Here is a 25,821-nt window from a genome sequence, read left to right on the forward strand (position 1 = left end):
CCAGCACACACTGGCTGACAGGATCGTCGGTCGGGGGGAAGGTGGGGGAGGCGGGAAGAACGAGGCTCCTCCAGCTTCTGCTCCGGCCAGGCCTTGCCGGCCCAGCCGGCGCTGTTCCCCGGAGGGCACCCTGTGCCGCTGCCCGGGGCTCTCCCTCCCGGGCGGCAAGTCGCTCCCTCAAGAGCCCACCGTGAGGGCAGACACTAGGGCAGCTGGGCTGGTCGGGCCCCCAGCTCCAGGGCACCCCAGGGAGGTGGGAGATGAGGGGGGTGGAGCTTCGAGGCCCCCCCCCCATGATGTGGTCATCCCAATCCCAGCAGCTCCACCATCTGAGACAAGCTGACTTACAATAATGACTTTATTTTAACATATTTAATTACAGACATAAAATAGCTGGGGAAGGGGGTGAACCCCAGCCTAGCCCCGTCTCGGGGCCGCCAGGAGGGGGAGACGCAGGCGAGGCCTCCCTGATGACCCTCCTTCTGGGGGGGTCTTCCTATGGCGGGGCCCTATTGCTTCAGGGGGAGGGGCCATGCAAACGAGGGAGGCGGGGAAGCCTCTGGGCCCCGCCCACCCCACCCGCCGCGCCGCGGCCTCCCTCTCCGCAATGCCCTCTCCGCAATGCCCGGACGTGCCCCAACCCTGGCCTCTCCACCTCCTTTCTCTTTCTCCAGGGAGCGGACCCTCTGGCCGGCCCCCCACCCCCTCTGCAAACCTAAAGGGGAATAAATACAAACTTTACAAAGTAAAAGGGGGTCCAACGTTGCCCTGGGCTGGGCCTGGGGTCAGATGGGGAGCAGGCCCTGGGATGCGGGCCTCACATCACATCATCCCTAACTGCAGCAGCGTGCTGGCGTAGGCCATGGGCTTGACGTCGGGATGAGGCTGGGACACGAGAGCATACACGGCAAGGGAGACAGAAACAGGGCAGCTTCAGGGGGGTTGTCTGAACACCAGATGCAGAGACCAGCCCTCCCCCCAAGAGCTGCTGAGCACTGCACTCTGTCCTTGACTGGGCCTCAGCCTTGTGCTCCCCAGGCCAGGGACAGCAGGGGACAGAGGGGGTGACTCACCACTGCTGTGAACTGGTGGAACTGGGGCCGCAGGTCAGAGCCCCGGAGGTGGATATAGGAGGCTTTATTCCCCATCTGGTCACTGTGAGGACAGGGGCAGAGCAGCTGGTCAGGGGTGGGGAGCAGGGGGGAAACACAAGGAAGAGCTGGGGAGGGGCCTGGAGGGAAGTGACCCAAGGAGGCTGCATGGCAGAAAGTCCCAGTGAAGAGGGAGACACAGACGGACAGAGCCCGTCGGAGACACTGACAGAATCGGAGTCAGAGACGTTGAGAGCAGAGAGAGAGAGGCATGGACACAGACAGCCCCAGACACAGAAGTGAGAGAGGCCAACTGGGAAAGGCAGGAATCCAGGGGAAAGGAGGGGGGCCCAGGAGGTTCAGGTAGGAGGGGAGCAGAGGCGGAAGGGGAAGCAGGGGACAGGTGGGGGGCACATGTGCCCCCACGGAGGCAGGACGCTTGCCAAAGCCTGGACTCTGACCCAAGCACACCCTGGCTCTAACCACCAAGAAACAGAGGATAGAGAAACGTGCTGACTGGCACCCGCAGGGTGTAGGCGGCCTGGTCCAGAGCACAGGCAACTCTGGGGGACAAGGGGCCTGGTTTCTTCAACCAAAAGCCTACAAGTGACAGGGGAGGAGGGACAGGGAACCGAAAGACCAAGAATGTGTCCCCTGTTACTCGGAAGAAATCAAACCAACAAGAGCCATTTTTGAGAGACACGAGGAAACGGGACTCTGCGTTCAGGTGATCCCATCTGACACTTGACAGAGTGACAGTGGAAGTCCGGTTGCACGAAGAGGTTCAGGGGCACCGGGGGGTGTCGGAGCACGGAAGCGGTGATGCCCAGGGTGGGGGTGGCCGGAGGCCGGCCCGGGTTGGCAACCGCTGAACCCGGGTGACGAGGACGTGGGTGTTCCTTGTACGATTTTACCTGCTCTCGTGTGTCTCTGAAACTTTCTACCGCAAAAAGTTAAAGGAAAAACCAGCAACGCAAGCAACAGCGGGTGGGGAAGGGAGGCCCGGATGGGTCGGAGGCGGGACCCACCAGTAGTTGGGGGCGGAAAAGACGGTGACGCAGCGGCCGCCATGTGCCACCTCGTAGCCCTCGGCCTTGACCTCGTGGCTGCGGATGATGTAGTCCAGGTGGTTGTCCTCCAGGAAGGCCTTGGTGACGTCGGGGCCAAACTGGCAGCTCACGCCCCGCTTGCTGACCGAGCGTCCGTTCTGGGGAGACAGGGGGCTCAGGGTGCCGCCCGCCCCACCCCCTCTGCCCGCAGCCCGCACCCGCCGGCCCAGCCTGGGGAACACTGACCTGCGGCTGTGGGTCTGACCAGAGCAGGTCGCACATGGGACCTGGGTGGGGGAAGGAGAGGGGACATCAGCGCAGTTGGGCTGGAGGCCGGGCAGGGGCACGTGAAATGGGGTTCTGAGCCCCGTGACCGCCCCGCCAGATCCAGCCAACGTATTACGGCCCCGCAGGGGGAGGACCCTTTAACAGTGCTATTCGGATTACACCCCTCTGCTGCTCAAAGCCTTCCGGGGCTCCCGCTGCCCTAGGAACAAAGCCCAAGCTCCTCCCCCAGGCCTCTGAGGCTCTGCAGGGCCTCATCAACTCCCTTTAAGTACATCCCCGCTCACCCCAAAACCACTGCCCTGCCAGCTGTTCCTCCCGTGTGCGAAGCTCACACCTGCCCTGAGCCCCTCTGTGCTTGCCCGGGGCAATTCTGCGTGGCAGGTGGCTCCTTCCCAGTCAGTCCTTGGTGCGGCTCCTAGAGAGGCCATCCAGACCCCCAGCACCCCACCCTCCCCATGCCCTGTGCAACACTTCCCACAGTCGTGCGTGCGCGCACTCGGCCACCTGTCCTCACTAGCACGGGAGCCCCGGTACGTCACTCTCCAGAACTCACAAACAAGTGACCAGAGCGCGCCCCACGTGGTGAGCAAGAACACTCCCTTGCAGGCACAGCCCCGTGGGGAAGTGTGCCAACCCGAGTCACAGGCGAGGACGCAGAGGCTCAGCCTTGCCATCCTCGCCAAGGGCAGGAAGCCCACGCAGGAGGTGCCGCGGCCCCGGGAGGGAAGGGGCTGTCACCCGGCCCACCACCCTCACCTGAATCCGGGGGCTGCCGGTTCCGCTCAATCTTCCTGATGTCGTCCAGGGTGACGCCATCTTCACTGAACAAGCCCCCGTGCATGATCTGGGGTGTAGTGTGGGGACAGCTGTGTGAGCGGAGGCACCGGCCACACCCCAACCCTCCAGCTCGCTTCAGGGCGGCCCTCGTGGGCGCGGGCGCGGGAAGGGGCCCGAGGGGTCCCGTCTGCCGCCCTCACCAGCACTTTGCCGTTGATACACTGGGCCAGCGGGAGCCACTCGAACACCTCGCTGAAGAGTTCGTACATCTGGGCTGTGTATTTGGCCTTCACTTCACCCTCGAAGCCATAGATCTGGTTCATGTTGTCCGTCTCATGGTTGCCTGGCCAGGAGCAGAGCGAAGTGGTCAGCACCCCCTGCACGGGCACCCCCTGCCTGAGGCCAACAACACACACGCACACCAGAAACCCAGTGAGGTGGAGACACTGTTCTTAGCCCCTTCTCTGAGAGGCACACACTGGGCAGGTGGCCACAAGGCCTAGGCCTGGCCCAGCCTGGAGTGACCATGGGTATGTCCCTTGCCTCCTGGGCCCTGGGCTCCTTTCTGGAGAACTGCGTGCCTTCCAGGCTGGAAGTACCAGGGAGGGGGCAGGTCGGAACAACAAACAGGCCCTTCCAAGATGCCTGTCGTGGGCCCGCCCCTCGCTGTGCCTCCAACTTCCCGCACACAACCTCGTTCTGCCCTCCCGGGACCCCCAGGGCTCGGGGCAGACAAGGAAGCTGCCGGGGCCCCCGTGTCTGCCGAGTCTGGTATCATCAACTCTTCCGCTGGGGCTCACTCTTCTCACCAACCGCAGGGAAGCCCACAGCAGTCACCGAGCACCTACCATGTGCCGAGTGCTGACGCTCAGGCCCCCGGGAGCCCCCAACCCAGCCCAATTCCCCACCTCTCAATGGAGACCCCAACCCGGCCCCATTCCCCACGTCTCAATGGAGCCCTCAACCCAGACCAATTCTCCACCTCTTAATGGACATGTGCCCCTGCCCACCCACACCCCCCCCCCCGCCGCCCCCCAGTGGCCCTTGTTCCCCGGTGAGCTCATCTTGCACCAGGCCACACTGACCCCAAACCTTCCTGCCACCCAAGCTCACCTCGAAGCAAATGAAAGTGATCTGGGTACAGGAGCTTAAAGCCAAAAAGGGTGAGGATCACTTCTACAGAGAAGGAGCCTCGGTCCACAAAGTCGCCATTAAATATCTGCTCTGCTAAGGAAAACAAGGAGTGGGGGGCACTCCTCCTTAACCAGCCTCCCCATGTCCCACGGCTCCTGCCGGTGCCACCCTAGGAGTGGGGATGTCAGCGGGGCTAGGGGATCTGGGCTGTGGTCTTCTTCCTTGCTGTTGGCTCTGGCCCAGCCACCCAGCCTCTTGGAGCCTCAGCGGGATGGTCCTGACATCCCCAACCTCATCCGTTTCTCAGGGAAGTGGACGGTGGAGGGTGACATGAGGCGGTCAGTCTGCCGCAGGGGCAACGGAACATGGACCGTCCCACCCGATATTCATAGGTCTGGTGGCCATTCATCAAGCAACGGTCATCACATCAGCAATCACTTACACAGCTCTGACTGTGGGCCACGCAGCTCTTCACACAGATGAACCCATTTACCCACCTCAACAACCCAGTGAGTCAGACCCCATTATCCCTATTTTGCAAATGAGGAATCTGACGCACCAAGAGGTGACGTCACTGCTATGGTCACGCAGCTAGGGAGTGGCAGTGCCTGGGGCCGTTACGTGTCTGATCTTGTAGCAGCCCCATTTCAAGATGAAGAGAGGCTGGGGCCCAGAGGGACTGAGCCACATGCCCCGGGCACACAGCGCAGGGGGACCTGCCCTGGCCGCTCTGACGCTGGCGGCCACTCCACCCACATCCCCGTGCCTGAGCGACTGTTCAGGCTCCTCCCTTCGCGGGTTCCCACTGTGCTCTCTGGCTGCGGTGCCTCCCCCAAATCCAGGTGGAGGGACAGGGAGGGTCTGCTCTTCTGAGGAAGGATACATAGGGGTTGGTCTCCGAGGGTAAACCGTTGAGCTCAAATATATTGAGGAGGTCATAGAACTGGCCGTGGGTGTCCCCGCACACCGTAATCTTCTCTGTCTGGAAGAAAAGAGGCCACCGGAGAGGGAGGGGCCCAGAGAGAGACGTGGGGAGGGGGCAGGGGTGAGGGGAGGGGCAAGAGGTCATGGCGGACCGAGAAGAACCATGCAACAGACACAGGCAGGGGACGCAGAAATGAAAAGGGTGGGACAGAGACCAGGAGAAGAGAGGGACATCCAGGGGAGAGACACAGGGTAGGGGGAGAGGGAAGGCAGACCAAGCCAGGTGGGCCTGTGAGTTTCTGAGCTCCACAGCCCCTCCCCAGCCAGGGAGCCCCCCACCCCCAGCCCGTCCACACACCGCCCCACGGCACGCACCTCTTTAAGCGTGGTCTCCACGAGTGTGCTCAGCTTGGAGAGGACCTCTTTGACCTGTACCAGAATCTGGAAGGCAGGGTGGGCTGTGAGTGGGGCCTGGGGGAGGGCCTGCTGTCCGCCCCGGGCCCCGGAGAGCCTGGGCTGACCAAGAGACACTGCCGAGCGGAGGGTGAGGGAGAGGCAGGTGAGGAACGGGCAGCGGAGGCCAGACAAGTGAGCGCTGGCAGGAGCCACAGCCTTTAAACGTTAGAATTACTGGGGCGCCTGGGTGGCTCAGTCGGTTAAACGACCGACTTCAGCTCAGGTCATGATCTCGCGGTTCGTGGGTTTGAGCCCCGCGTCAGGCTCTGTGCTGACAGCTCGGAGCCTAGAGCCTGCTTCGGATTCTGTGTCTCCCTCTTTCTCTGCCCCTCCCCTATTCTCTCTCTCTCTCTCTCTCTCAAGAATAAATAAAAACATTACAAAATTTAACATTTGTTTTAATGTTTATTTATTCTTGAGAAAGAGAGGGACACATAGTGTGAGCGGGGAAGGGGCAGAGAGAGAGGGGGACACAGAATCTGAAGCAGGCTCCAGGCTCTAAACTGTCAGTACAGAGCCTGACGCGGGGCTCTAACCCACGGACCGCGAGATCATGACCTGAGCTGAAGTCGGACGCTCAACCGACTGAGCCACCCAGGTGCCCCAAAACGTTAAAAAAATTGAAACATTACGATTATTATTTTTTTTAAAGCTTATTTGAGAGTGAGAACATAAGTGAGGGAGGGGCAGACAGGGAGGGAGAGAAAGAGAATCCCAAGCAGGCTCCACACTGTGAGCACGGAGACCATCTTGGGGCTCGAACTCACGCACTGTGAGATCATGACCAGAGCTGAAGTCAGACCAGAGCTGAAGTAACCAACTGAGCCACCCAGGCGCCCCTAAACATCAGCGTTATTTTACACGGAAACAGAGATTCTGGGTTCCTCTTAAGATAATCAGCATCATGAAGAAACAGATGAATCCAGATGTGGCACATTTCATAAAACAACTGGCCTGGACATGTCTAAAATGTGTCGTGAAAGAGTCTCCCCAAAAGGGCAGGAGACTGTTCTAGATGAAAGGAGATAAAAATGCAGCATTTGATCCGTCAATGGATTCTGGATTTTGAAAAAACCAACAACACAGGGGTGCTTGGCTGGCTCAGTCAGCGGGGCATGTGATTCTTGATCTCGGGGTTGTTTAGTTCGAGCCCCATATTGGGTACAGAGATTACTTAAAAAAACAACAAAACTTTAAAACAACAAACAAAAAATCCCACAAAAAAAACCAAAACCACAAAACAGGTAATTTGGGGAAACCTGGGTAAGCTAAAGAGTTAAAGTATTTGTCTGGAAATGTAGATAATACTAGTTTTTGCTACGTGAAGATTAAAGATGACCTTGACCTTGTCATATAGATTTGTCAGTGTTTCCAGATTTTGTGGATGGCCTGTGGACTGTCTGCATTGGTCGGTATTATTTTATCAAGGCTAAATTTCTAAGGTGAGACACCTGAACTGTGGTCACATAGAATATCCTGGTTTTAGGAGATACAGGTTATGATGCAACTTACTTCTGGCTCACGAAAAGAAAAGAAAACCAAGAAGAGAGAAGGAAAGAAAAAGAAGTGTGTGTGCATACACACACATATGTAGAGAGAGAAAGTAAACGTGTCAAAATGTTAATTGGTGCATTTGGGTGAAGGGGGCAAGAATATTAACTATACTGTTCTTTTGATTCTTCTGCAGGTTTGACAGTTTTCACAGGTAAGAGGTAGGGGAAAACCCCCAAACGTTAAACAAAGTAGAAGGCGTCCACTTCTGGTCAGAATGGAGAAAGCTGTAAACTACGGTCATTCTTGCGCTAATGGCAACAGGCCCTGAGCCCACAAAATCCAATCTTACGAAAACCATCTGAGAGCCGAGCGCGCGCTCCAATCTAAATCAGTCAACGGCAGACAGCAACCTTCCCTGGGGCTTTTATCCCGGCAGCGCGGCAGGAGGGCAAAGGCCAAGGGGCGCCGAGGCCCAGAGTGAGGGAAGCCAGCGGTATGTTGGTGACAGCGGACAGACCGGAGAAGCCCCCGCCTCCAAACGCCTCTCCCCTCACCTGCCAGCTTGCTCACACGGCCGTCGCGGAAGGCGGGGTGCGAGGCAGCACAAAAGTGGGGGCGGAACGGGAGAGCACAGAACTCCCCCGGCACACCAAAAATCTGGCCGCGAGGCTGAAAATCAGAGAGCTCTCCCACAGTTCCAGAAGCTGGAGACGTTACAACGTCAAGACGTCCCTGGGATTTTGCCAGGGCTAAAGGGAGAGTCCCGATTCCAGTCTGAAAACACCGCAAGCCCGTGGTGGGCTAACTCCAGCAAAATGCCCGAGACGGCAGACCAGACGGACACAGCCCCTCGCGCCAGTGGCCCGACGGAAGAAATGGCCTCCCTCCATCTTCCGTAGAAACTCCTTATTTAGCTCAGTCTCTACCGTTCTTTTGCACAAGATGTCTGGCATCCAACAAAAACTGATGAGACACGTGAGGAACAGACCACAGAAGCAGACCCAGAGATGACCCAGATGGTACAATTACCAGAGACTTTAAAATAACTGTGACAAACGTGTACAGGATCTAGTGGAAGAGACGACATGCGTGAACATATGGGGCAGGGAGAGGAAAACTATTAATAAAAGTAACTAAATGGCAATGCTCGCCGTGAGAACGCAGCGTCGGGAATAAGGACCGCATCCGCACGGTGCTCTGCAGCGTCGGCTGCCGTGACCACCCTCCCCCTCGAGCCGCCCTCTGTGGGCGAGTCCGGGCCCCGCCAGCGCCGCGATGCTATCCTGGGGTCACAGGTGCGTGGAGCACCTGACGGGGCCTTACCTGGTAGGCGCATTTCCGGTGCAGTTTCTTCTGGTCCTTGTACCACTGCATGAGCTCCTTCATGAAGGTGACCGTCACCTTGCCATCCTCAAGCTTGGGCCCGCTGTACTCATCCTCAATGGCTGGGGTGAATGGGGGAGGTGGGGGACAAGACTCAGTGGCCACGGCCGCCGTGAGGCCGAGAGGAGGCACGGGGCAGACAGGGTGAGAGGACGACGGAGGGTGAAGGTTCCTCTCCCCGGCCAGGTGCTTCTGTTCAGGCTGGCCGCGCCTGGCCTCTCTGTGCAGTGCGCCCCCTCTTCCAGCACCCCCTCTCCCCGCTGCCTGCGTGGTTTTACAGCACTCGACACCGCCTAGTCCCCTCTCTCCCCACCAGGGCATCAGCTCCGCGAGGGCTGAGAGTATTTTATTCACAGCCGTACCCCCGGTGCCTGGAACAGCACTTGGCACATAGCAGGCGCTCGATAATTATCTGTGGAACGAAGGACTGAATCATCTGAGCGCCTAGAGGACCTACACAAATCCGGCGGGGGCGGGGGGGGGGGGAGGGAGGGAGGGGGGCCGTGAGGGCGGGGCGGGCGGTACAGGTGTCCCTAGGGAGCTAGGCCCCGATGGCGGGACGAGGGGCTCGTCCACCTCGCCTGAACCTCGGGAACCCAAGCCCCAGCGCTGGACTGTGGAGCTCCCAGGAACGCAGGAGCAACAGACCACGGCCGCCCCTGCCCGCACCCCCCCGCGCGCACAGGGCCCGGAGAGGGCTTGCAAGAACGTGGAATGTTCTAGGCACCCAGGCCTGACTCACTCATGCTCTCGATGTCCAGCGAGTCCACCACGGAGCGCTTGTGCTCGTCGCCGGCGATGGCCCGCTCGAAGGCTTTCTGCTTCACAATCTTGTTGCACTCCTGGTACTTCATCTTGGCGTCCTTGTCGTGGGGCTTCACCTTCACCACCTGGGAGGGCCGGGGGAGGGGGGGGGGAGGGAGAAAAGAGGCATCAACGCCCAGGCACAGCCCGCCTGGCGCAGAGGAGCAGACAGGACGGGGGAACGCCGCGGCTGCCCGGCCCCGGGCTCCACGGACACGGAAGCCAGACCACCCGGCCTCCGCTGTCGGTGGAGCGTCCGACTCTTGGTGTCGGCTCAAGTCATGATCTCACAGTTCACGGGTTCGAGCCCCACGCCGGGCTCTGTGCTGACAATGTGGAGCCTGCTTGGGATTCTCTCCCTCGCTCTCTGCCCCTCCCCCAATCTCTCTCTCTCTCTCAAAATAAATAAACATTAAAAAAGAAATCTTAGCTCTGTCGTTAAAAGTGTCCCATCTGAGGAGCACGTGTTCAGCTTGAGGTTTCTCGTGGGAGCCACACCGGCCGAGGCTCACTTTACTGACATTCCAGTCAATACCGAGTGGGGAGGGGATTAAGAGGAAAGGGGGGGCTGGGTCTACCGTGGCAATGAACAGCCCAGACCCAGCAGAAGAACCAAGGACTTGCTGGGGAACCTGGACTCCCTGAGCCTCAGTTTTCTCTCATCTATGAAAGGGGGGATGGGACACGCCCCACCTGGCAGGGCAGCTGGAAGGACAAGTAATGAAGACGGGGCTCAGCACACAGCGGCTAGCACCTAGCGGCGTCCCCTCAGTCTCCTCCAAAGGGCGGTCAAGACCACGGGTCACAGAGCCAGGCCGCCTGCTTCCAATCCCGGCCCCGCCAACCCTCGGTGGAGGAACGCCGGGCGGCGAGTCCCTCCCTCTCTACCGGAGGGAAGTTCTGACACAGCGGCCCCGTCAGAGGGTGGCTGTGAGGGTCACAGGAGCAGACACGCACGAAGCGTGTGCAGCGCGCCATCAGGAGTAAAGTCCACACGGGCGTCGGCTTCTAGTCACGGCCCCTTTCCTGGGCCGCTGTGCTCGAAATGGGATCATACGCAATAAAGCCCCGGGCACATGACTCTGGGGTATAGTAAGTTCTCAATAAAAGGAGCCTGTGCCCACCCCTCCCTCCACCTTCTATCCTGCTTTCGACAAACTCGGATCCTCCCAAGTTCAGCAGCAGACAGGGCTGGATCCGAATCCCGGCTCTGCCGCTTCGTCACCGTGTGACCTTTGGCAAGGACGTCACCCGTCCAGGACTCAGTTTAGTTATCTGTAACTATGATTGCTCTGAGTGGACCCCGCCGGGCCTGCCCATTCTGCTGGCCACCCGAGGAGCTAGGTCCCTGCGGCTCCTGTGCTGGGGGCGTGAAGAGAAGTGTCAAAGCAGGCCCTCAAGCGTGGGGACGCCACCCCCGGGAAAAGCCCGGCAGAGTGAACCAGAAGCCTGTGCAAAGGCCCTTGCTAACCCCTGCGGGTCACCGTGGCTCATCCACCCCGGGAACGGGTGCACAGACCCGGTGGACGGCAGGAAGCCGGGCCGTGGCAGGCGACGGCTTCCTCCCTGACTGGGCAGGCTCACGCCCGGGTATCCTGCCAGGCGGCTCCACCTGGGGTGTGGGTGTGGCGCGAGGCCCGGGAGGGAGGCAGCACCCCCTGGAGTCCTTCCCAGTGGGGACAGGGTTTGAGTCCACACCCTGGGGTTAAGTCCAGGCCGGGCTTAAGTTATTGGCCTGGCACACAAGGGCCTGCCCACCCCTGCTTTCTGTTTGCCCGGCACCACCCGGCCCGACCGAACTCACAAGTGTCCAGTGTGCCAGCTCCCTGTCACCTGGCACAGGCTGCCCCCTGGCCCAGAACACCTCACGTCCGTCTCCAACCCCTTCCTGGTTCGTCCCCTCCAGCTGTCAGCTCCGCTGTCCCCTCCTCGAGGAGCACCCCACACTCCCCCAGCTTGGGTCAGACACCCCTCGGGACTCCCACAAGCCCCTGGCTCACCTGCCCCAGCCCTAAGCACGGCTGGAGATGGCTCTCTCCCCACTGGAAGGCGGCCCCGCGAGGCTGCGGCTGCGTCCCAGGAGGGAATGAATCCCCCCCCCACCCCGCGAAAGGAAATGATGAAGCACCCAGCATTTCCCCTGGCCGGTCCCCTGTTCTCACAGAACTCGCAGGATGGCTGGAGGATGGGGACAAGTACCAACAAGGCCGGAAAAAGAGGAGCGGCAGCAGTCACAACACACGGCTCACTTCCTGAGCACCTACTATGCGCCGGAGCACAGCGAACTTGCTCCCTTTACCTGCAGAGCAGCTCTGTTGGGTGTTACCACAACCCCCATTTGATGGATGGGGAATCTGAGGCCCAAGAAGCCAGAGTTCCGTCTTCTCCCTGCCTAGGATCCTGACTTCCACCAGCACGGTGGGTGCTCCCTCCCTGCCCACCGTCACTCACTCGGCCACTCGTCCCCACAGCACCTCGCATGCCCTCCAGGGACGTACAGGGCCAGGCCTCCAGGGGCTGAAGGCAGGCCCTCCCCGTCCTGAGCCCCGCCTCAGCCTCTAGGACGAGGGCAGGGTGCCAGCACCCCTGCAGAGGGCTCCGTCGGCCAGGGTGCTCATTCCCGGCCCGGTGGCCGCTGCTATAGGACTCACTATGGGGCTGGGAAAGCGGAAGTGGCCCTGCTGGGCCTCCCTGCTCCCGCGGGGGGTCATTTGCTCCCGACGGGAGGGGCCTGGTGGTTCAGAACTCAACACTAGACTCTTCTGTAAAAAGTGATATGTGGACCGTGTTGGGGTCCGTATCCTGACTGTGGTGTCTGTGTGGTCACGCCAGAGGTGCTGCGGGGGAAACCGGGAGAACGGGATCTCTGTTCCTCCTCACCACTGCACGTGGAGCTACGGTGCTCTCCAAAAGCTGTTTCTAGGGGCGCCTGGGTGGCTCAGTTGGTTGAGCATCGACCTCGGCTCAGGTCATGAACTCGCGGTTCTTTGAGTTCAAGCCCCGCGTCGGGTTCTGCTCGGAGCCTGGAGCCTGCTTCGGATTCTGGGATCTTTCGGATCCCTCTCTCTCTGCCCCTCCCCACCTCACGCTCTGTTTCTCTCTCTCTCTCAAAAATAAATCAGCTTAAAACAAAACAAAAAAAAAGCTGTTTCTAAAAAGTGCCACCTTGAGCTGGGCTTGTTCACAGGCAAGACCCATAGTGCTCGAGCTAGTGACACAGTAACACAGGTTCGCACGTGTCGGGTAACCAGGAGCAGCTATGTTACGCGACGCCCCGAGCAGATCCGAGGGGCACTGAGTAGTCACACATATTCCCACCACTGCAGCAAAGCCTCTGGTCACCCCACGTGGAGGCACCAAGACCATCAATGACCTCTCGTCAGTTCAGGTCAGATTTTGCCACCAGATGAGTTGCCCGAACTTAACTACAACGGTGGCCTTTTCAGGACGGCCCGAGTTTGGAACTGAGGGTGAGGGACTGTCATCCAGCAGCGAGAGCCGGGCCCAGGCTGAGCGTTCCTGACCTCAGGGGACCCACGTGACTACGCGTGGCGGGTCATTTGGATGACCTACCCTGCATAGATGACGAGCTGTGCCCCAGAGAGGGGCCGTGCCCATCTGAGGCACACGGAGAGCTGGAGGAGAGCCAGGTTCCTAGGCCAGGCACTGCAGTGACAGCCGTAAGCAGGACACAAGGGTTTTCACCCTACAGGGCGACACCCTCTAGTGAGTTAACTGAGGTCTTACTCAGTGTCCCTTTTATTCATAATAAAGCAGAAGAGAAGAGAGCCCGCCGGAGTGGGGCTGAGCCACAGGAGGATGCCAGGCCGAGACGCTTCTGCCCGCTGCGTGCCTCCAGGGGCCAGGTGCTTGACTCTGGTACGAGACCGTCACTTCCTGGCTGCAGGATCTCAGGGAGCGAACTACACTCTGGGCCTCGGTTTCCTCATCTGTAGGTCGGGGAGAACAGTCCCCATGCACAGGGTCGGCGTGACGACTCCGTTACGAGGGCAGGCAGGTCCCAATCGCGCCCCGCCCACGGCGAGCACTGTGCCAGGCCTTAGCTGACTGCTCCCCCAACCGTGGGGACAGCCACACCTTAGGTGTGCGGGAGCCTGCACGGGCTTGCAAGGCAAGACGCGTTTCTGACTGACTGTGCTGGACTATGCTGTGAGAAGAAACCCGAGGGCGAGCCGCATTGTGAACCAAACCCCCAAAATCCACAAAGCGGGGTGGGGACTGCGGGAGTCCCCCAGATCCAGCCAGGGCCCACACGACCATCTGAGCGCCAACCACAGACAGGAAAGAAGATGGTGGGGTGAGGGGGAAGGGCAGTCTTTCGAGAAGAGGACCCAAAAATGGGACAGGGAATCCGGGAGCAAGGGTCCCTCTGAGAGGACTAACCTGAGATGAGGGGGTGGAAAGGGGAGACTGTTCCTACTGAGGGGCCCTGGAAGGGCCCACCAGCAGAGGGAGACACACGTGCCCCCCCCTCCCCCGGGGCCCCTAACAAGGTCCTGGTACCTGCAAACAGCCCTTCCTGGGGGCCATGGGCTCCCCCCGCCCCGACACCCCCATGAGAAATGCCATCAAGTGTGTAGTGTGGGCAGGTCCCGCTGCAAATGTACAAATCTCCCTGAATCGTCCCGAGAAGGCCCTGAGGTGGGCCCTTCTCCAGATGAGGACACCGAGGGCAGAGAGCCAAAGCACTCCGGGCCACACGGCTTACAGCTGGGGTGTCCCGACCGTGCTGCCAGTACCAACTCCTACATTAGTGACCTTGAGGCTTTTGCCTATGACTCACGGTAAGGAATACATATTTTATATCACACGCCTGTGTTCACGTAAGTGAAAACGAGCTTTTCACAAATACGTACACCCACTTCCTCCGAATGAACCGTTGTTTTCTTCTCTATTCTATTTGATGGAAGACAGAGGTGCTGGTCTCAAACCATTAAACTGGCTTCACAGCTCGCTCACAGCTACAGGCAGGAACTCTAGGTTCAGGGCCCAATCTGGCCAGGAGACCCGGGAGGAGGGGTTTCCCCCTCTAGACCTCAGTTTCCTGCCTGCACAATGGACTGAATTCACGCATGTAAAGGGCTCACACAGAGCTGGGCCCACAGTGAGTGTGCGGATGAGGAAACTGAGGCTGAGAAAGGAAGGGCCAGGCCACAGAGAGGCAGAGCCTCAGGCTTGTTATTCAACCAAGGTCACATCTTGGCTCCGCCTCCGAGGAGGCCAGGATCTGAGAGCGGGCCTGAGGCTCCAGCAAGCATGTCTCCAGACAGCTCTGGAAGGGAGGAGGGCAGGAGGTAGAGACCGGAGGGCGAACTGCCCCGGGCCGGCCCCTCTGCCCGTTGCCCACAGAGCCCGATGAGACGTGGCAGCGTGGAGGGGCGGACAGCCTGCAGGCACATGGAGGGCCCACAAGGATCACAGGCTCGTGCGGGGACTCCCACGGCTGCTGGTGAAGCCACCACAGGGAAACAGGCTGTGACGATTTAAATGCTGAGCGTGGCCCCCGCCTCAGTCTGGTCCCCAAGAGGCTGTGGATCCCCCTCACCTGCCTTCCATGGCATAAAAGGCCTGGGCAGAAGTTCCGACGTGGTTATTTCCACAAGACGGCCAGAACTGACCATCTCAGCCTCACAGAGTAGGCGGGGTTAGGCCCCTGACTGGGCCAGAGCCACAAGAAGGGTCCTTCCCCACCCCCCCACCCGGGGAGGACTTCCCTACACCTCTGGGCACGGTGAAGACACTGGCACAGGCCTGTGCGCAGGCTCATCGGCCCTCCACCCTGCCCGGCTCTTCCAGGCCTCTCCCCGCACCGCAAGCCCTGCAGAGAAACCCTGCCCCCATCCAACCCTGAGTGCCCTCCCGGGTTACTCATTACTGGACCCTGCGCCCCAATGACCTCTACTCACACCACCTCGCCAGAGCCCCATGGCCACTCTGGAGGTGGCCACTCCTCTTGCCACAATTCTCCAGATGAGGACACCAGGGGACAACAAGGGGAGGCTGGGCTGGGGAACGGCTTGGGACCCGAAGCTCGTAAGGACTCTGCTCTGGGGCTCCCTACACCATCCTGCCAGGGGGCACCCCACTCCCTTCTCCATTCTGACCCCAGTCTCTAAACTACCGCCTCTGGGGCGCCTGGGTGGCTCAGTCGGTTAAGCATCCGACTTCAGCTCAGGTCATGATCTCACAGTTCATGGGTTTGAGGCCCACATCGGGCTCTGTGCTGACACCTCAGAGCCTGGAGCCCACTTCGGATTCTGTGTCTCCCTCTCTCTCTGCCCCTCCTCTGCTCGCACTCTGTCTCCCTCAAAATAAACATTAAAAAAAATTTTTTTTGAGCCACCACCTCTTCCATGGCCCTGCCCCCACCCCAATACAGGTGTCCCCTGGCCCTGTCTTGGCTCAAGACTTCACTTGGCCTAAAATCCACCCTCCACCCCAGGCTGGCGGCCAGCCCCGCTCCCTCTAACTGCAGCCTGTGGCTCTCAGCCCCCAGGCACCCTCCCCACCCAACAGAGGCTGCTCAGCGCGTATGGTCAACGAAATAAAGTAGTATGGGGGTGAGGGGAAAATAATAATGCAGCACGCTCTGACTGAGCCCCTGAGAGTGCCAAGCACTGACCCAATAAACCGAACAAGCAAAATCCTTCCTTTCAGGGGGCTCACTCTCTGAAGCCGGGGAGACACGGCGGCCTGGGTTCGAATCCCAGCTCTGCCACTGGCCAGCTGCACGCTGACGGGCAGGTAGTTGAACTCCCTGGGCCTCAGCCTCCCCATCCGCACAGTGGGGTTCATCACCATCCCTGCCCTGCCCTGGGCTGCCAGTCCCCATGGAGGGCATGGGACACGCTTGGAGTGAGTGCTGGCCCCCGGATGTCACAGCGCCTGCCTGCCGTTACCATCAGAGCAATCGTAGCGATGGGAGCGGCTGACGAGCGGGTGAACTAGTGACTTCCCGCGGTGCACTGGGTCCTCTCCCTTGTCACCTCATCACAACACGTGCCCCACCCGCTGCCCTCTACAGCTCATCGCCCCGTTCCGCCTTCTTCCGAGCGTGTAACCCGCCTGCGAGGACTCTGTCGGCCTCAGCTGGGACACAGGTTTGTGTTTTGCCCTCCTCCAGACTGAACTCCACCAGAATATGGGCTGCGTGGCTCTCATTCACCAACAGTGACAATAACCACAACAGCTCGTGGGTACAGAGCACGGACTACGTGCCAGGCACTGGTCTAAAGGCAGGAAAAGCAGAAACTCATTTATTCTTCACAGCAACCCTTAGAGACAGGTCTGTGTTCTCCCCATTTCGTGACGCGGACAAGAAGGCACTTGGGGCGCCTGGGGGGGGGGGTGCTCAGTCGGTTGAGCGTCCAACCTCGGCTCAGGTCATGATCTCACGGTCCGTGAGTTCGAGCCCCGTGTCGGGCGGGCTCCGTGCCGACGGCTCGGAGCCTGGAGCCTGCCTCTCTCTCTGCCCCTCCCCTGCTCGTGCTCTGTCTCTCTCTCTTTCTCTCAAAAATAAACAAACATTCAAAAACAACTAAAAAAAAAAAAAGAAAAGAAAAAAAGACGGCACAGCGAAGCCAGGTAACTTGTCACTTCACTAAGCAAGTGACAGCAGAGCCGGGATAGGAACCCATAAAGCGTGCTCCAGGCCGAGCCGCTGGACGAGTGAGGGGTGAGTGAACGCGGGCTCGGCCTCCTCACACCCTCCCGCCGCCTGCCAAGCACCCCGAGGCCCGGCTCACCGTCTCGTAGTCACGCAGGGCGGCCCGGAACTTGCCCAGCGCCATGTTGCTGGCGGCCCGGCGGTAGTAGCCCTTAATGTACTTCTTGTCGATCTCGACGGCCCGGGTGGCGTCGGCCAGCGCGTAGCCGTAGCACTCGGTGCGCAGGTAGGCCAGGCTGCGGTTCCCATAGTAGATGGCGCTGCTGGGGTTCAGCTCGATGGCCTGGCTGTAGAACTTGATCGCGTTCTCGTAGTCCTTGGCTGAGGAGACGGAGGAGCCGGCCTGAGGCAACACCACCGCCACCCGGCAGGAGCGGCCCCCCGCTCCCCCCACTCACGGGTGGGAAAACCGAGGTCCGCAGCTGAGCTCAGAAACGTCTGTTTCGGCCCGCCCCCCTCTTCCCTGTTCCAACCGTCCCACCCCGGCACGGGCTTGGTCTTCTCAGGTTCGAATCCCCAGGACTCAAAGTCACTTCCACACAACCACCCCCCCACCCCCCCCACCAGCCGTCACCCCTTAAGGTGCCAACCGGGGCAATACTTCTTCCAGGCAGGACTTCCAGAGGGTCCTCCTCTGGTCCCACGGCCCGGAGAGGACAGATCAATGAGTGCCAGAGCCGAGATGTTGTGAATCCAGCACATGTGAGTCTGCCCTGAGCCCTTTGCTTGGCCAGCCCCCACACTCACACAAGTAAACAAGCCCAAAGAAGGGGCCTAGTAGGAGAATAGGAAGTGGGAAAGGAGAAGGAACCTACTTAGGCCTCAAGGAGAAGGGGACACACCGGCAGAGACCCAAAGGAAGTAACAAACTGGACAGGAGGAAAAGCATTCCCAACAGAAGGAACAGGAGGTGCAAAGGCTCCGGGGTGGGAAGTGAGGGGGTGTGCTGCCAGCGCACGCCTTGTGTCCTCGGACCATTGAGAGGCTGGTGTGGCTGGGGTGGTGGAGGCTGAGAGCAGGGAGGCTGGCAAGACAGATCCCGAAGGCCACGGCCACGGTAGGGTGTAGGTATCGATGTTCTAGGCGTAGAGTGACAGGATGTGTCTGACCAAGGGGAAAAGGCTGATTTTGTTTGCAACGAGCTATGGCTGTGCCCCGCGCTTTACATTGTCACCCGTGGAATCCTCACATCTCCACGGCATAAGCACCATCTGGTGTTCACTTTAGAGATGAGCCACAGAAGCCTTGCTCAAGGTCAGACGCCCGGTCTGTATCTGCAGAGCCAGGCTTGGACCCTTCCCACGTGCCCATCTGACAGGCAGGAGAGCAAGGCTCAGAGGCTTGCCTGGTCTGGGGGACCATGATGTGCCAGCTGCCGTGCGGGGCTCGTGGTACACGAGTCCCTTCACTGAACCCTCACAACAACCCTGAGGACAGCTGCATTAGCCCCATTTTCCAGACGAGGGTACGGAGGCCCAGAGAGGGAGATCCCGTGCTTGCGATCACAAGGCAGGTGGCAGGTGGCAATTCTGAGCCAAGCCAAGACCCAAACGCGCCCAGCCTCGCTCTCACACCAGGTGACCCCTGAGAGGAAACCTAGCACAAGGAGCGCGCAGACAGCGGCAGGTGGCCCGGGCCCAATCCTGGCCCCACCTCTTATCTGCTGGGTGTCTTGGGCAACTTACATACCCCCTCTGGACTGGAGTTTCAGAGTCCTTCTCCTAACACTTGGCCTAAAACGGGAATTCCTACCCTCACTCCCACCTCACTCTTCCCCAGTGTGGTTCCAGCGCCACTGGATGAACCATGACTTTCCTTTGTTTTCTTTGCTTATAATCCACATCCCCAATTTGAACCTCAGCCCTGTGAGGGCAGGACCCATTTGTCTTACTTCTTTGAGCCCCTGCTCAGTCTGAGGATACAGCAGTCCTTTGCCCTGCCCTCCTAGGGCTCACAGTCCAATGGGACACACACACACACACACACACACACACACACACACACACACACACACCCATCCAGACAATGATGACCCAGAGTGTTTAGCACAGGGGCAGACCAAGATGATGCCAGAGCAGAGACCTAGAGGATGACAGTGAGTCTGGTGAAGAAGATGGAAGAAGAGGGTTCCAGGCTCCATGAATAGTTCTTGAATGAATGCGCCAAGGAAGAAAGACAGAAAGACAGACAGACAGACAGACAGACACAATGACACCAGGAAAAGAAGTCAGGTCCTGGGGAGACGGCCAGAACAATAGAACGATCCCTCCTGCAGGCTAATATCTGGCAATCTGTCAAATGGCTCAGATGTCCCCTCTTTCAGGAAGCCCTCCACTCTCAGGCTGGGTGAGGCACTCCTCTGGGCCGCCCCAGCCCCTGGGCTCCCCTATCCCAGCCCTGCCCATCACCGTTAGGTGATGGGTGTGTCTCTCCAGGACTGGGAGACCCGGAGGGCAAGCCCAGGACTTCCCAGAAAGAAGCAAGGGCAGATCCAGACAGCCTAAGTCTGAGGGACCCTCCCTGGAATGCCAGTGCCTTCGAGGACTACTTCAGCCTCCTGGCTGTGTTCCAGAGGCCAGCCGGCCAGCTCTCTTGACGGCTGAGGTGTTACTCACGGGGCCCGTTTGGCCTGGGGTGGGGAGCCTGGTGTCTCAGAGCCCGATCGGCCCTGCCCTGCCTCGTCTAGTGGCTCTGAGGGCTAAATAAACTCTCGCGTGAAATGCGGCTACAGCAGAGAAGGCGATCAGCAGATGCTTGCAAAAGAAGCGAGTAAAAAATGAGTGAACAAAGAGGAGAACCAAGCAGAGGAAACGGGAGGAGCTGCACTTCACGCACCTGCCCAACAACACCGGTTCCTGAACCTGTTCTATCCGCTTTACGAGTACGAGTGCATCCAGTCCTCCAGATTTTAGAGGAGGAGGACACCAGGGCACAGAGAGGTTAAGCCATTTGCCCAGGGGTCACACAGCACGAAACGGGAAGAAACAAGATTTGAATCCAGGCAGCCTGAGCTCTTAACCATGTCGACAAAGCCAGAGACCCAGAGGCGTCTCTGGGGGTTAAATACAAGCCCTCCCGTTTTACAGAAGGGGGGCGATGAGGCCCAGAGAGAGGGGAAGAGAGCTGGGCAACATCGGGGACCAGGCTCTGCCCCCTAGGCCTTCCGGAAGGGGCCTGAGCCCAATCAAGGGCTATCCTCTTCTGCCTGCAAGCTCCAGGTAAGGACTCTGAACGGGGGCACCAAGCACGTGGCGAGGAAGGGGGATATCCGGGCTCACACTCTGACCTTGGGCAAGCGGTTTCACTTCTGAGCCTCAGCTTCCTCTAAGAAACAAACAGGGCCGCTCCTCCCTCCCTCCCAGCACCCCGGGGGGGGGGGGGGGGGAGATGAAGCGTGTACCTGGCCACCACAGGGGCTCAATTAAGGAGAGCGGTAATTATTCTTTTTATTGTTATTCCCACAGCCCCGGAGGCTGGGGCTCGGTGCCTGCCACTGCCTGCCAGACAGTGAGGGGCCTGGACCAGGAGGGCCCTTCTCCTCTCAGCCAGCTCAGTGCCAGTACCTCTGGCGGCCTGCCCAGCCCTCGGGCTTCCGAGGGCCCGGGGCCTGGAGGGCAAGGAGCCCCTCCCCGTGACTTATGGCTTCCCAGAAGTCTTACCTTGCCTCAGCACCCACCCTCCTATTTGCCGCTCTCCCCGAGCCCCATTTCAGGGACGGCCCCACCTTCCTCGCTGTCCCCCGGCTAGAGGCTGCGCCTTGTCCTGGACGCCTCTCCTGACCCCTCAACCCCCAAAGCCAGGCCAGCCTCCTGAACATCTCTCAAATCCGTCCACCATCCCTACGGCCCCGCCTTGCCCTGGTCTGGCCTCCATCCTGCCCGGCCCAGGTTCCTGCCCCAGCCTCCTCCCTGGTCTCCCGGCCTCTGGTCCTGCCCCCTCCGCAGGGGTCTTGCTAAAGCACAAACCTGACCCGGTCCCTCCCCTCCTCACGACTATCCATGGCTCCCCAGAGGCCGCAGCAGAAAGCTCAGCCCCCTCTCCTGCCTCTTCCACTCCAGCCCCACTGACCTCCCTGGTGCCAGGTTCCGCTCCCCTTGCCAGGATAGGCCTCCCGGACCCCGTTCTCCTCGCCTGGTTGGGGGGGGGGGGGGGCCCTGCTCCCTCTCTCCAGGCGGCCGCCCTCTTTTCCTCTCTGATGCATTTCTTGAGTCGCTTTCGGTCTCCGGTCAGCACCACCACGCCTCTCACCTGTCGGCCATCCTAGTCTCTGTCTCTCGCATCCAATGTCAGCCAGGCAGCTGGGGGATCTCACCAGGCCTCTTCACCACCCCCAGGATGACATCCGCACCCCCCCCCCCCAGCCAGCCGCCAAGGCTCCACCTCCAAGCCTCATCTCTCACGGGTCCTTCCTACCTCCTTCTCGGTGCTGCAGCCTGACCCACGTTCCCACTCTGAACCCCTCTGTGCTCCCACTGAAGGCTGCGGAGGCTCTGGATCCCTCCTCTCCTCTCATCCCTAAGGATGAAACACTTCACTTGTCAACATTTGCTGTCCCTTCCTTACTTCCCAGTTTGCTCTTCGGTATTCTCCAGGCTGACGCCCACCCCCACTGGTCCCCAGAAACTGCTCCCGTCAAGGCTAGCTAGCACCAACATCCGTGGAGCCAAATCCCACGGGCACTGCTCGGTGCTCGCCTTGGCAGCATGTGACCCGGGCCACAGCCGCCCTCCTTCTAGAAGCACTCTCTTCTCTCATCTTTCCTGACTTTCCTTCCATTTCACAGACCACTTCTCAGCTTCTTCCTCTTCTCTACACATTAGAATTCCTCAAGGTTCCGGCCCCTTCTCTCCCTACAAGACCTCATCCATTCCGAGGGTGTTCTATTCCACTCATTGGCTGACCGTGCCTGAATTCCTCTCCTCAGAGCTCCAGACTGGACCATCTATCTACTCAATGTCTCCTCTTGGACACCTGAGTAAAATCCAAACTAGCTTTGCAGTGACTTATGAAACCCTACCTGGGCTGGCCCCTGTCTTAAACTCATCTTGTATCAGTCTCCCTGCCGATCCGCTAAAGTTTCAGCCATGCCAGTCTTTCATTTCCTACCTCAGGGCCTTTGTACATGTCTCTGCGCCCACCTGGAACACTCCTTCGCGACTCTTCTCTACTTAAATGCCTTCTCCTCAGTTAAGGCCTTCCCTGACCGCAGTAGCCTCCAGCCCGATCTCCACTTCACACCCTGTCGGGGGGGGGGGGTTCAAAGCCCTCATCACAACTTCTAAGTATTTTATTATTTCTGGTGTTTTTACTCAATGTCTGATTCTCCTGCTAAATTACAAGCTATAAAAAGGGCAGGGCCACATGTGGCTCATTCACTGCTATAACCCCAGAGCTCAGCAGAGTCCTTAGCGCATAGCAGGTGCTCAATACACATGCTGAATGAATGAATGAATGAGTGCCCCCACATCTTACTCTTTCCCAAGATCCTGTGTCATACTATTCTTGGGATTTCCCCCACCTTTACTCCCAGAGCCTCCCACGCATCCCTTTTCCTCGTGCAACCCCAAATCTCCTACCTCCTCGCCTTGCCACCTAATGATCGATCCCCCCCTCCGCCCTTACAATTCCCTACTCAATTGGGACAGTGCCCCCCAGGCCCCACTTGGTGCCACCCACCCTAGACCTCCCCACTTGGTAACACCATCACTCCCGAGCCCCCTGTCACTACTTGACGGCGCCCTCTATAGGGCTCACCATAGCTAACACCTCTCAAGGACCTCACGTTTGGAAGTGCCCTCGTTCCCGTCCCCCTCCCGCCTCACACTTGGTAGCGCCCTCTCCGGCCTCCCCATTTAGCAGCACCCGCTCCGAACGCCACCTCTCGCTATCACCCCTTCTGTCAGAGCCCCCCCCCCCCCGTCGCCCCCCGGGTCGCGCCATCCTGCCTCCCCACGCCGGGTCACTTGGTAGTGCCTGCCCCGCGCCCAGGCTGCCGCTCCGCGTTGCCATGGTTCCGCGCGGGCCGGGCACCCCTTGCCCTGGGCCGCTCTCCACCCCACCCCGGCCCCCTCCCGGGCGGGCGCACCTTTGAAGTAGTCGTTGGCCTGCGTCTTGAGCTCCTCTGCCCGCTTCAGGGCGCCATCGGCCGGGGGCTCGTCCCGGGGGGGCTCAGCACACTCAGTCCGCTCGCCCTCCGCCATCGCCATGCCGCAAAGCGACCCCCACCCTGGCAACGGCCGCCAGCGGCACCCGGCCGAATCGTCGCGAAGGAGTGCCGACTTGCCGCGGCCGCTGCTGCACAAGTGTCGTAAAGCGCGGGCCCCGAAGGCGCCCTCCGCGCGCCTGCGCAGGGCCCTTTCGCCGTAGAGCGCGCGGAGGACAAGGTGACCAGAGGGCCCCCAGACAGCGCCCTTCTTAGAATGAGCCATTGGGGGGGGGGGGGGGTGCGGGGAGGAAGGGGGCTCGCGGGGCGGGGGGCCGGGAGGAAGGTCTGGCGTGGCCCCCCGCCCCAGAGTTACCGTGTCCCGAGGCGGCAGAAGTTCGGGGGGGTTTTAGGGTGGGATTTCCCCGCCGTCTCCTCGGGTTGGTGGGTGTGGCTGCCAGGCAGCACCGTGCCCAGCGCAGAACCAGAGCCGGGAGGCTAGCCATACTGCCAGTTACTCGTGTGACCTTGAGCAAATCGGGGCAGTTACCACCACCCCCCCCCCCCCGAAAAATGCGTGGCTTCTCAAACCAACGGAATAAAGTTTCAACCTTGAGGTCAGTATTGCTAGCTGTTAACTGAAGGCGCCCCGGATGTCCTAGTCGGGAGCAAGACTCGGAAGTTTGGTTACATACACCCGTCTCCTTTCTTCATCCTCCGCTTCCCAGCCTTACGAGGTGCCTCAGTGCCCTTAGGAAAAAGCCGAAATTTCTGATGACCTAGGAAACCTCCCCAGATGCCACTCCCACTCCTGCCCCCACCCCCCAGTTATACACCCTCGCAGGCCATCCTTTCCAAGCCCTCAACCGCTACCCATGTGGGACTATGGCTCTAGATCCCTTTAAGGTTCGGCTGGGGCTCCCCATCTGGAGACACAAGCTAGACCACTCCCCCAGCCTCTTTGTCCTGGCGGCCTGACCTGACCCCACAACCTCCTATCACAGCCAACAATCAGCCTAGAAAGTAGATGCAAACATCAGCTCCGTTTTACCGCTGAGGACTTTGACATTCGTAGAGGTCATCAAACTTGCCCAAGGTCATACAATGAGAGTGGCAGAGCCAGAACTTCAACTTGTCCCACCTTAATTCCTGCCCTCTTAAGGCCCTGCTCGACTGTCTCTGTGTTCCATCGCTCACCTTGTGGGTTCGATTTTTGAGATGTTTAGGGGTGTGTGTGGGAAGGCTGCCGTGATGGGTTTGGATCCAGGATCTGAATCCAGCTCAGCCCTTCCCTGCTGTGTGACCTTGACAAGTGACCATCCTCCCTGAACCTCAGTGTCATCCTCTGTAAAACGGGGACAATAGCCATGCCTATTTGTATACAATTAGAGGAGAGTTTGAGAAGATCAAGTGTTTGGCACAAGGCCCAACACAGATCAAGTAGTTTTTATATCCACTCCGTTGTAAATACCCAGACTGGGACTGAGTACCCAGAGCTGGGAGGGAAGCTCCCGGAGGGGCTCTCAGCAGGTCTTGGGAGGACCTCACCCTGCAGGGTAGGCAGGGAAGACTTCCTGGAGGAGGGGAAGTCTGAACCAAGACTTGAAATATGAGTAGGAAATAACCAAGTGAGAAGGCATTTGAGGTGAGGGGCCAACAAGTGCCAAGGCTTAAAAGTGTCTTCTTTCTTTGAAAAGATTTCTACGTCATGGGGGAGGTGCCTGGCTGGCTCAGTTGGTAGAGCACATGACTCTTAATCTCAGGATTGTGAGTTCAAGCCCCAGGTTGGGCGTAGAGATTACTTAAAAATAAAATGTTAATTGAATTAAAAAAAAAAAAAAAGATTCCGGGGCGCCTGGGTGGCTCAGTCGGTTAAGCAACAGACTTCGGCTCGGGTCATGATCTGAGTCTGTGAGTTTGAGCCCCGCTGTGCTGACAGCTCGGAGCCCGGAGCCGGCTTCAGATTCTGTGTCTCTGTCTCTCTCTGCCCCTCCCCCACTCAAGCTCTGTCTCTCTCTCTCTCTCTCTCTCTCTCTCTCAAAAATAAAATAAAAACATAAATTAAAAAAAAAAAAGGTTCCTACATGGGAGAGGAGTTATGAGGTGATCTACGGAGACGGGACAGAACAGGCACACCCAACTGCACGTGAATCTGTAGACACGCAATCTCTCTGTGTCACATGTAACGCACATACGCTCAAGTACAGAGCACTGTGTCACACAGATATCCGTCTACGAAATGACAGTGTCAGAACAGTCCCATCCGTGCAGGCAAAATTGCAATACCACAAAACCTCCCACACTCAGGAACGCAGAAACCCCAGGTAGCCAGAAACCCATAAAGCAGAATCCTTTCACTCCGATGCTAACACATCCAGGTAGAAGGGATTACGATCCCCCCCCCACCCCCGCCCTGCAACCAGTTCACAGAATGATGTCACAAAGACACGTACATAGAATTACAACATCACCGGACATGCGCTGTTACGGACCCACGCAGGAACACAGAGTCACACGGACTCAAAGTGACACAGCCAGCCAGGATACCCACGCACCGTGAAGCGACCCCGCAGATGAGTCAACACACAGAGC

General features: G+C 59.2%; 1 protein-coding gene across 1 annotated transcript; it reads right to left on the minus strand.

The window, feature by feature from the left end:
* Positions 1 to 340: 340 nt before the first annotated feature.
* On the minus strand, positions 341 to 23,381 carry PPP5C (protein phosphatase 5 catalytic subunit). The gene is made up of 13 exons (XM_011289833.4): positions 23,173 to 23,381; positions 17,167 to 17,408; positions 9,339 to 9,486; positions 8,537 to 8,658; positions 5,639 to 5,704; positions 5,223 to 5,321; positions 4,319 to 4,424; positions 3,406 to 3,548; positions 3,185 to 3,272; positions 2,387 to 2,427; positions 2,120 to 2,298; positions 1,074 to 1,155; positions 341 to 885 (listed from the first exon to the last, which is right to left on the minus strand). The coding sequence occupies exons 1-13, from the start codon at positions 23,291 to 23,293 to the stop codon at positions 823 to 825; spliced, it is 1,500 nt and encodes a 499-aa protein (XP_011288135.2). The 5' UTR covers positions 23,294 to 23,381; the 3' UTR covers positions 341 to 822.
* Between the last annotated feature and the right edge of the window lie 2,440 nt (positions 23,382 to 25,821).

Source organism: Felis catus, chromosome E2 (genome assembly GCF_018350175.1).
Source record: "Felis catus isolate Fca126 chromosome E2, F.catus_Fca126_mat1.0, whole genome shotgun sequence".
In the NCBI taxonomy this organism is placed as follows: Eukaryota; Metazoa; Chordata; class Mammalia; order Carnivora; family Felidae; genus Felis; species Felis catus.

Excerpts from the sequence above, each read along its gene's own strand:
- PPP5C (XM_011289833.4), bottom strand. The coding sequence starts at position 23,293 with ATGGCGATGGCGGAGGGCGAGCGGACTGAGTGTGCTGAGCCCCCCCGG. Across the intron at positions 8,659-9,338 it reads GCTGGACATCGAGAGCATGA|CCATTGAGGATGAGTACAGC; the intron begins GTGAGTCAGGCC and ends CATTCACCCCAG. Across the intron at positions 5,705-8,536 it reads ACCGGAAATGCGCCTACCAG|ATTCTGGTACAGGTCAAAGA; the intron begins GTAAGGCCCCGT and ends CCTGCCTTCCAG.